The sequence below is a fragment of the Merops nubicus genome, unplaced genomic scaffold, assembly GCF_000691845.1.
Source record: "Merops nubicus isolate BGI_N331 unplaced genomic scaffold, ASM69184v1 scaffold42811, whole genome shotgun sequence".
NCBI lineage: Eukaryota > Metazoa > Chordata > Aves > Coraciiformes > Meropidae > Merops > Merops nubicus.
The window spans coordinates 1-11798 of NW_008588458.1; the positions used below are offsets into that span (position 1 = coordinate 1).

The 11798-nt window shown below is 41.1% G+C and overlaps 1 protein-coding gene across 1 annotated transcript; it reads right to left on the reverse strand.

Moving 5' to 3' along the window:
* Positions 1–4303: 4303 nt before the first annotated feature.
* Positions 4304–10293, reverse strand: LOC103781542 (tRNA selenocysteine 1-associated protein 1-like). Its single transcript, XM_008949266.1, has 7 exons — positions 10228–10293; positions 9994–10130; positions 9307–9438; positions 8316–8435; positions 6158–6356; positions 5438–5483; positions 4304–4694 (listed from the first exon to the last, which is right to left on the reverse strand). Exons 1-7 carry the CDS (start codon positions 10255–10257, stop codon positions 4558–4560), a joined length of 801 nt encoding a protein of 266 aa, XP_008947514.1. The 5' UTR covers positions 10258–10293; the 3' UTR covers positions 4304–4557.
* Positions 10294–11798: the final 1505 nt, after the last annotated feature.

Below are 11798 nucleotides of genomic sequence, written 5' to 3' on the forward strand. Positions count from 1 at the left end.
CCCTCGGCGCTGCCGGGAGGAGGAGGCGGTGGGAAAGCTCCAAAAGGGGCCCGGGGAGGGAGCGGGAGGCGGTCCCGAGAGGGGGTTCCGCGGGTCTGTCGCCGTTGTCTGGGGCAGATCGGGAACAAGCCGAGGAGAGGCTTCAACAGAGCTTTGCTTTTCCGCAAAAGAGGAAGAGTACGCTTGTACCACGCATTTTAAAATTGTGAAAAATCATTTGATTCTACGAAAGAAAAAGATCTCTGCTTTACTTAGATCTTACTTAGATCTTTTATCAAGGTCTTATTTAAAACGTCCATCTGCCCTGGGAATGCTGGAGCAGAGTGGGAAACCACAGACCCCTTCCCTATGCTGAATCGATTAAAATATTTACCCTTAAAATAAAAACCAGAAGGTTGCTGGCTTTTTGAGGTAAGACAAAGGTACTTAACAGTGAGAGCTGTGATGTAACGCACGCCCCTTCCACAGGAGGTGAAATCGTTTGTCAGAGCACACCCCCAAAGACAGGCCGTCAGAACTGAGGGCTTGTGGAACTCGGGCCAGCCAGGGCGATGCTGAAGGCCTGATGGAATGGGAAGTGGCAGCAAGAGCAGAGGAGCTGCTTTTAGAAGGAATGTCACTGGGGAGTTTTGTACTGCTCCATTATTGCTTCATACTGCCTTATTTTAACCTCATCACTACCTTTTCAGCTCTCCTCCTGATCTTCTGGTTACTGGGAGGAGAGAACTGTTTCCAAAACACCAGCAGAGTGGAATTACTTTGCAGATATCTCTCCTCACAGACCCCACAGCCTCCTCCTACCCTTAAACCATATATAAACTCCAGTCTTACATGCAGCGGGATTTGTAACTTTTTGTCCAGGAAACAATTATTGTGCTGAACTCCAGATGAGGGAAAGGAAGGGCATTATGATGTGGTTCCATTATAGGAACACTTAGGAAGGGATCAGAACTGTGCCCCTTGGTAACAGATGTTCATCAGCAGTAACGCTGACTTCTGACACAGTACCTGCACTAAAATCACTCCTGGGCAGGACAAGAAGAGCTGGCCAAATTTATAACAAATTCCCTCTTTCTGACATGTGCAAAGTGTACTAAGGTAACCTGTGAACACAGTTTTCCAGATACGTGTCAAAGGCAGCTACACTATGTTTGCTCTGTAAATTCAAGTGCTGCTTTATTGACTTATTTTACTTCCATTTCACTTATTTAGAACAATTTCCATATGGTGACATGCCGTTAATGACACTCATGACTCAGAAATACTTGTCGATGTAGTCAAAACAATGTCTACTGACATGAGTCACTGAAGTTAAATAAATGTTATTAAAAATGAGACAAAACAAAAGGCAAATATATATATATATATCTCCAGCAGAATGATAGGGATCATCACCATTTGATCAATCTTCCCTGTGAGTTTTATCTGCAAGTTACTTTGAGGTAGCGCTAGAAAGAAGCTGTTGGTCCAAGAGCATCCCTGCAAAAGAAACATTCATGGCTTAAGTACCATTTAACCTTTTTGCACCATTTTTAAATACTCTTTACCCTTCTTGGCCTGTTTCTTTCTCCCTGTTCACTGCCTGTAGGATTAGAAGCCCCTCAAACCATCCGTTGTACTAAAGCCTTTCTGTTCAGGGAAGTGACAGAAAACAAAACCACTACTCTTCCTGAAGGGCTTAGGGGGTTTTGAGTGAAGGCACTATCTTGCAAGGAGGTGCAATGAAGAGTATATAAAACTAATACTAGATATTCCTAAAAAAAAAAAAAAAACAACCTAAAACCACATTTCAGCTGGTTAAAAAAGACAAAACAAGTGGAAGAAGTAAAATAGCATGGTGGTGAGAAAGCTGCTTGTAAACTGTTTTCTTTTGAATTCTCCCACTGCAGCCAGGTCTTTGTAGACCCAGCAGCCAGCACCCACACCATGCACTCAGGTCTCTGTGTAAGCTACCTAACCATGGGCAGCTGGGCTGCAGCTCCACGTTGACTCAGTTAAAAAGTCCCAGCAATGCATTTCATTCTGACACAATGGATTTTTTCCTGGATTTGGGATTCGTGGGTAACAGGCTGATGCAGAAGCAGCTCTGCATTTGGTGTGCCTTCCCAGCACAACGTGCACCATCTTGATCCCATGCGTCCAGCCCTAACTGGGAAGGAGAATAGGCCAGTGAGGCTCAGGAGACAGAGAAAAGAGGTCAGAGAGCTATTTTAGAATAGTATCACATGGGCTGCAACCAACAGACTCACTTCCTCACCTTATCTTTCTTGTATGTTGACTGGAAGACAATAAATCCCCAATATTTCTCAGGTCTGGAGAACTGATAACCCAAACAACCTCTTCCACTGCACTCCATGCACAGTATTTCTCTCTGGGGGTACTTCACAGTCCAGAACAGAAGGCATGGACGTGTCTGGAGAAAGTCTCTAGTGCAGAGACCTTAGTAACAGGTAGAATCTGTGCAAGTGGGGTGGCTACAGACTGACTTTTTTGAGGTTGGTGGACAGTGGGGATACAGTGTCAGACTAGGTGAAACCACACAGCTAAGCAGGCCCCCCGTGACATAGTTCACACAGGTCAACCTCCCAAAGATCAAAACCCAATCTAGATACTCTGTAGTAATTCTGCTGAGCCAACACACATCCTTAGCATCACATTTAACTGGCAACACCATAAAAAGTTCCCAAAAATTACTTGCTGCAACTTAGTTCTATAGGTGCACACCAGTCCAGATTCTCTTTGCTTCATTCACTCCACTCCCTGCTACATTCTTGTTAATATTCTCCCTACCATCACCCTCCAAAGACTCATCAATTCACACAAGGGCTACCCAAGTTCCCATCTACCTGCAGGGCAACAGTTAATACAAGTGTGATGCCTGCCTAGGCATGGGGTTTGATGGTTTGTTTTTTTTCTTTCTGTCTCATCCTACATGCACATCTGCACAAGATCCAGGAAGAATGAACTTCCAGTCACCCTGCAAAAGCCTTTTCTGTTTTAGAGCATCTGCAATTCATGAGCAGGACTGAAATGAAACTGAAAAGAGGGAGAGAAATGACCTGCCACTACCAGGTCATCACTCTGCAATATATAGTATTTCTTTTAAATTTAAAAAACAGCATGTAGGTTACGACCACCTCTTTAATTACATTGTCATAAAAAAGCCAGAGACCTTTGTTCCCATGTGCCATCATAGCAACTATAGATTCGATTGCCCTCAAAATACACATGGCAATATGGAGTATCTTAGACTCATAGCATGTTTTAGGTCTGAAGGGACCTTTAAAGGTCCTCTGGTCCACCTCCCCTGCAATGAGCAGGGACATCTGCAACTAGAACCCCAACCTGACCTAGAATATTTCCAAGGGATAGGGCTTCACTGGCTTTTGTAGCTTCCACAGCCATTAGTCATGGTAGTTTCTGCTAGCATTTTTCTTGGAAGAGTTTCTGTTTCCAGCCCTATTTTATAATTATGTACATTAAGTATTAAGTACTTCTGCATACACAGGGGCTTAAGTAGCCCCTAAGACTGGAAAACACTTTATACCCTTCAAGATGAGAACATTTTAAGGGAAGCCACTCAGAAGTTGCTAGCTTGAAGCTGAACTTTCCTCATTGCTATCTCCCCTGTTCTTCTTTGAATCAAGCACTAAAAGACTATCACCCCACTGAACTTTTGTAACCTTATCACTATAAAACCAAGCATGAAGATTGACATTAAAGAGAAGTTTAGGATAGTTTGGAGGGTTGTTACTAGGATCATTCTTTATTGCCACTGGGTTATTTTCCTCCTTTAAACCAAGTCATTTTCTTGAAGGATTTTTAGGTTTAAGAGTAAGTATGTTACACCAGTTTCTTTGCTGTGATGTGTCACTTGAGAAGACAAGCAACAAGAAAGGCAGGAGTAAAACTGTTGGTAGGGATCACCCTTAAGTCTTTGGAATGTTTGCAGCTATGGCATCTGGGTGCTTGCCCTTGTGTACATTACACCACCGTACCGAGGGCGCAATTCTAACTAGCAGATCAGCAGCCAGAGCCAGCAGGCTGCAGGAGAAAGAGTACACCTAAGTTCCTACAGCAAACCCTAGCAGTGTCTCCCAAATACACACATAATCCAGGCAAGCACGTTAAGAGCTTGTAAAAGATTCCCTATGTAACTTGGAGGTGTGCAAGGGCTCGTTTTTGTTACTGTCCTCACACCCATACCAAAGCCAGGTGTGACACCCCTGCTGCCTCCAGCTAAATTCCACAAGCCAGAAGAGAATGTGCTTCACATATGTAAGTAAAATCCCTTGCTGGCAGGTTTGCAGAAACAAAATTTTATTTACAGGCAAGTCTATCTTTAGACCCCATTGAACTCTTTACATTTCTAGAATATTTACACGATTTCAAGATGCTCCAAGTGATGAACAAAAAAAAAAGATTACAGAAACTGTCAAAAGCATAGCAAAAAAAAAACCCAACCTATCATTGTGCTTTAAAACTTATGATCTAGAGTAATGTAGAAGAAATGTAATTTTAGCACCTTGGTCATAACGGTCATGCTATATAAGACACTTAAATAGCAGGGGGGATCTCAGAAGTGACCGAATCCAGAGGTTGCCAGTGACAATTCATGAGGGAATCATAGAGTTCTTCACTTTTCTCCATAAATTGTCTGTTCATTTCTTCAATATCGAAGTAAAGCTGTGGGTCTGAAAATAAAAGCCTGGTCAGTACAAGTGTCAGATTTTGGCAGGCACGCATACAAACCTGAAATAAACACCTAATAAAAAGTGGTTTAGCTAAATTTAGTAGTAGATTTAATAACCATGGTTAAGATGTTTATTCACGTAGAACTTTCACAAACCTGACAAGTCCAGCTTCTTCTGGAATTTGTGTATTAGAATGCTAGGACTATATTGGCATTTCAAATCAAAGTGCAGATTTAAGGATTATCTCCCAAAATCAATTTCATTTCTACTCCAATCTGTTAGGCAGGATGAAGTCTCTAAACACTAACACAAGACGTCTCTATGCAAGGAACCTTCCAGGCCAAACAAGTTTTGTACCAGATCTTTAAATGTAAGTTCAATCCTCCCTTTAGGAGCCACAACAGTAAGTTTTTTTGAAAGTAACAAAACTTTTGCCCATTAATGAGTTTAACATAGAATATGCTTAGCAAAATCAACACACATATGACATTCTTTATTAGACCATTTTGGAAGGAGAATAAAAGCAAAGTTACAAGAAACCTATTGTGAAGTGTTGTTGGCAGTGTCCCATTCTACTTGACATAGTCTGCACTATCAGCTTCATAATCCTAGCTGAGCTACAACCCACAGAGGATCCCACTACACCAGCTGAATTCCCAAGATATTCTTCAACAATAATCACGGGCATATATTGTTCAAGGGCACAAGTATGGCTGGAAATGCAGTGACAGAATCACCATTACCTTCAGTTATTAGGTCTTCATTGATTTCAGTCATAACTGAAGTTTCCTAAAAAAAAAAAAAAAAAGAAAATTTCAGACATTTAATCATAGTTTCCAGAATGGATTATCACAAATCCAGAATAATTTTCTACTTCCAACCATTCCCTCCTCCCACAACTACAAAAATACACAAGAAGGGTGGCTGAGTTTATTGGGAAGGGTTGTTCTGGGGCAAATTTTGGGCTGGCTTTTTGGTAGAGGGGTGGTGGGGACAGTTTAGTTTTGGGGTTTTGGTTCAGTGTTTTTTTAGTTTGTTTGTTTTGGTTGGTTGTTGTTTTGTTTTGTTTTTTTTTAAAAAAAAAACACACCATAGTATAGTTCAGGTTGGAAGGGACTTCTAGAAGTTGTAATTGATAAATTGGCTGATCTAAGATAAGACCATCTTACAGTAATTCTTTAATTTGCTTAAAGCAAAGTCCATAGGGAAAACAGTAGGAGGAAGACAATTATGTCGTCAGAACTGTTATTTGGCATCCATGAACAAATAATGGGGTACAGATCACCAATTCTACAGATGTACTGAAGCACTTAAAGATACCTGAGTAAAGCCTGCTATTCCAACCTCCACACTAAGCAAAAAGCATGATTTCAGTTTTAGGCCTTTTTTGATCTGGCTTGAACAGTGTGTACAATTTACTACTGGATTTTTTTTTCTTTAAAGCAAGCATATAGCATCTTTACCTCAAAAACAGCTGGAGCCATCACAGCATCTCCTAAAGAGCAGTCTCCAACAGCTTGCATGTTATCATAGGGAGTATAGGAGCTGTAGTTGTAGTCAGCATAAGGATCATAACTCCACTGTGAGGAGTAGTAGTTCTGATAATCCTGGTAATAATCATTATAGTTGTACGACTGGTACCGCTGGAATTCTGCTTTCAGTCTGAAACAGGACAAGTTTTATACACTTAGAGTTTGAGAACAACAAACCATAAACCCAGTTCTGAAGTTAAACCGTTTGCCAGATTCACACATTTAGAAGTTTAAAAAGAAGCTTTTCTGAATAGTTGCCTAAGCAACAGTCTTAAGTCACAGCACACGATCTGATGTTTATACAGAAGCAAATGCTCTCACCTTTGCCAATACCAAGTCATTTTTTTCAAGGGTTAAGTAAATCCATGACATTTATCTGTACTAGTGGAGTATTTTTAGTATCTATATAAGCAAGCTGCTGATAAAAAATAAATTAAGACAAAAAATAAATTAAGACCAGAAATGTTTATCAAGCACAGCTGCTTTGAAGAATCATTCAGTCTTAATCAGTCCTTCTGTCTTTGGTTTGGTTAATATTAAATTATATTATTCCCAGGAACAAGAGGGTGAAGTGGGAAAATGACAGAACTCATTGGTTCTTGAGACCAGAGGGCCAGCTGATTAGTTTTCACTATTTTCCCTCTCACAAGTAGATGTTCTCAGGGACAACTTCACTCTAATGACAAGAACTGACACACAAGTGTTGTCTGTACTGAAACAGAGGAATGCTGCATGAAATGTATTCAGGTAACTCAGCTGCACATCCAAAATAAATCATCTCTGCTTAGACATAACTTCACTGATCATGTGCAGGCAGAGCTCCTGTGTTTGCAGAACCCACTTTCTCTGCACCTCCACTTCATTACAGAAAAGTCAGATCCAGGCTTGCTTCAGGAACACAAACTGAAGGAGCTCTGAAATAGTTTCCAATTTAAGTGACTGAGTGACAGCCTATTCTGATGGATATTTTGATGCTAGGAGGACAGGGCACTCAGCCATTCAGAAACAGATACAGATTAGTGATGTGTATTTGACCACCTACATTACACTTACACATACATTCCAACATATACACTCTACTGACTTGCTACTATAGTAAATAAATGACTACATGTCTCAGAGACTTCTGCTTCTAACTTGTCTCCCACATACATCTCTGTAGGAAAGAATCTGAAAACACTGCTGACATGCTTCTGGATAGCAGAAGTGAGGAAACCCACTTCTGTGAAAACTCTTCATGTTTTCAAAATAATTTAGTCAGAGCAATTCTGGGAAGTGCTCTATGAGCAAGAGCATCTCCATTCTAAAGGTTAGAGGCAACACTCACAGAATTATCCAGGATAAAGAGAAATAACACTTATTTTTACTATTGAACTGAACATACAAGCTAACCTCATGAATATACTGATATTCTATAAGGTTACATTTTTGTCTGCATCCTGGATCAAAGTTTATCAAATCGGGTATCAGTTCTCTAACTGTTCAGAGGCTGGAACCACATTAAATAATAGAGAACTGAGCTGGCAGAGTAAAAAAAACTATTAAAACCAATCAATTCTAAATTGCCTGCTGCCCCAATCACTGGAAAAGCAAAAACACATTCCAAACTGTTCCAGCAACATCTTCTTGGCTTCTTCCCCCATATGTTCTGTATTTTTGCATTTAAAGAGTTCCTTTCTCTGCCAGCCTACAGTAAAATCAGAAGTGTGCTACCTTGCCTAAACTAGAGGTAACAGTCTAGAACAGCTCTCTATCATACAAAACCACTTGTTGTCCCCTCTACCTTCTTCAGGCCCTAACCTGGAAAATTTATGAATGCATTCAGCTTTGCTACTTTAAGAATTAAGGTTGATTGCAACAGCAGCTAAGCCCAAGTTACACAATCTGGCTAAATGTAAAAGATGGATTCCCCCAGCAATCCTGAAAGATGTTGATGAATTCAGGGAGTCAAAACAATGCTTCTGTATTTTTAGTTCTGTAGACTGCACCATGTGTACAGCCATTACAGCAAGACTTTGCAAAGGCAGAGCTACAAGAATCTGATTGAGAATTACTGTATTAATGCATTAATGCACAACTCATTTGTTACCTTTTAGAAATTCCTATGCTCAGCCGGATTCGTTTTCCCCCCAGACCTGGTGCATTCTGGCAGTCTTGCAGTGCCCTCATCTGATCACCTTGCTCACCAAATCTGACAAAGGCATACCCTCTACAATTTTCAAAAGGGAAAAAACAAATTCTAGTAGGCATAACAGTTACAAAGCTAATTAATTCAGTTTTTCTGTCTTCTACAAAACCAGAAAATAGTAGCTACTATAGCTTCTATTACCTAGGCAACCTGTCTGGCATGTGCACATGCACAAAAGATGCATTCACCAGACTAAAAACTTGGGCCAGAAGCAAAAAGCTTGTTCTTTAACAGTATTAAGATGCAACTTGCAGACAGCCAGCAAGACAGTACATTTTAACTGCTATCAGTGCACGTAATCAGGTTCTACATTTCTGCATTTACAGCAGCTAATTTATCAGTTAGTATTAACCCACTCCTACCACTGTTCAGTGCTAACATTGTTTTCATACTTGCTTTAAATTTCTTGAATTAACTCTAATACAAGCAGCACTGTTTGAACAGCAGACTCACTCATCCCTGCTCAACTTGCTACCTGGCTGGGCTTCATTTACTAGTATAAGTTCAACTCCCTAAGATTTGCCAGGCCTCACATTTTCCTCCCACAAGTGAAAAGTACATAATTTTGTCTTCGGTCCTGCAGATGACTAAGTGGAGATACTGCTGTATGTGAGCACAGCAGCACAGGTATCAGGGCACAGCTCTCTCTTCCCCCACCACCTCCCCTCTTCCATGCAGATATGCAGACAGCTAAATTGAAGCTTATTACATTAACTGCTTAAACTAATCGGAAGGTTTTAGGAATGCAAACACTTTTTAAAAAAGTAACACTAGAGACTAATCTCTCTTCCTGCCTCTGAAGAAAGTGCAGCAACAGTTCCAACACAAGTTCTTAGGTATCACTTATAGAAGCAGACACACTGACAGCATTACGGATTTTCACGGGCGTTACCTGGAATATCCCAGCAGGTCTGTTGCTATTTTGCAGTCAATACATGAGGGGTATCTCTTTAGGAAATAGTCATAGAGCTGGAAATCATCCACTTCTGGAGTAAGCTCTCCAACAAATATTGAATAGTCTGGTCTTTAAAAAGGTAAGAGAACAATTGTCAAGTTTGAGACTACAAGAGCTGATTGCAGTATTAAGGTACCTAACCTGCAAGCAGCCAGTTATCATTGGACAAAGAGAAAACCTGGAAAGAGTATTAACTGCAAGACTCTGCTGAGCAATGTACAGAACTGTAATGCCATCACTCCAGCACAAAATTCTACATTTCTCTGGGTCCATTCTACTGCTTTCACAAAAAAAAAAAAAGGCATCTCAAGGAACCACTGTATAAAAAAACCCCAACTTTTAGAAGTTGGTTTTAAAATGCCAAGAAAAACCATTAACCCAAGTGACAGCCATGATTCAAAAGAACTACAGCTATTTCACCATCACTTCCCAGTGATTACAGGAGATGTGAACTACAAAATGCCTTCATTATTCCATCAGCAATACGTATCCATAAGCAATTACTTATTGTATTGGCACAACACATGCCACTGCAGGACTTTAAAAAGAAGTGATGGTATTTGCTGGTCACTATCAGTTTAAGTAGATAAAGGGTCAGAGATTAGTCTTTCAAAATGCCTTTACCTGGTTGTATTTGTACTACTAGGGACAAATTCTACTATTCTTCCTGGTTTTATTTTGTTCTTTTTCTTCCGTTTCTTCTGTGGCGTTCTCCACCAGCTGTAGGCCTGGAGACATTCTCTTTTTTTCGCCATCAAGTCCTGTTGGGAGAAAATAAAATCACCTTTATAATATTTAGCCTCATTTACATTCCTCCCTCCCACTCCCCATCACCACAGGTGATTTCCCCATATTCACCTTGCCCTTGAAAGAAGCCTGGGGTCCCATTTCTCCCTCCGCCTCCCATGAGGGAAAGCAGCCTCTGGGGAAAACGCCTGGCAAAAATAACAGAGCCAAAGGATTGTATGAACAGCCATATTCCCCTGACTTGTCAAGCTGGCTAAAGGATCGACAGCTTCCTCTTGGACTTAGGGAAAAAGCAGGCAGCCCTTCGACGTTGGCCAATCCTAAATGTTACTTAGGTTCAGGACTGGACTGCGTTCTGCTCGAGCTCCAGGACTCGGAAATAAAATCCCTGCAGGAGTACAGTCTGAGCGATGAAGAGGCAGGAAAGTCACTCTTGTCTAGAAGGGATCTCAGCTGTCCCTATCTCCCCTCAACTAGGAATTCTTCTTCTCTTCTGTGAGATGTCTCTCCTCACTACCCAGGTGTAAGAGTCACTCTCCCAGGCCAGGAACAACAACAGGAGGCCGATGAATGGAACATAAGGAGAAAGCAGACCAGGAACAGGCACTAGCTTGGCTGAGGGAAAACTCAAACCCAGATGCAAGGCCAGGAAGAAAGAGGCATTAAAAGGCACCTCTTGCAAAAAAAAAAAAAAAAAACACCACACCAAAACCCCAAAAATCCCATGTTTAAAAAGCAAGTGGGGCAACTACACAAAAAGGGAAGGAAGCAACAACTGTATTCACACAGGCTGCCTCCCTCGCTGAAGATCCTGAAGAACAAGGGCTTCCAAAAACAAGAACGGCGTTTGCAGCATCTTTTACTTACGCAGGCTTTAATGTTCTTCCTCTACAACACCTCTACGTGTGTTTTACATAGAGAGTGTTACGTGCAAGGTCCTTCAGAAGAACTCATGCTCAAATAATCCAGAGCTTATGTTATGCCCCCAACCTGCTTCAGTCGGTAAGATTAAGTGTCCAGGGGACAGCCACCAATTACCACGTTGCCAGAAGAACTTGTAGGACTAAAAGAACACCCAACTCAGAGCAAGCTAGCTATTCAGCTTTATATTTACTAGGAATTCCAAGTATGCTTCTGGAATCCATGTAGGCACTGCAAGCCTGAATTTCTGACCAAAGGATCTTACCGGGCTTGCCATGGTTCAGTCTGTCCTCTGTCTCTCTGGAGGGGGGTGGCCGCACGCGTCCGGGTTGTCCCACTCCTTCCGCTGCAGGACACGTGCAGGAGGAACAAGACAAAGAATCTTAACCTTCAGATAGAAGGACTTCAAACCTTCCACTTTGTGTAACATTTTTCATGTTATTAATGCAGAACTTAAATTTCTAAGTTCTGGCTTGTCACTGCTAAAGCACTGAAGATAAAAAGACTACATGGCCAAGGGGATTATGGTTAGACATCTTCATTTCTCAAATTGTTACAGTACAAAGTTTTCCCACTGTCCAAAACAAGTCACCTATACTTTACTCTTATTTCAGAAACATCTATACTTAACAATATAGAAGAATTTTGTCAGCAGTTTGACAAAAATTCAGAATATTAATGTTCTAAAATTATTAGAAACAAGCCAACAAAAATGGAGCCTTCAGCATCTTGTACAACCCCCAGATCAGTTTTTTCCCCCC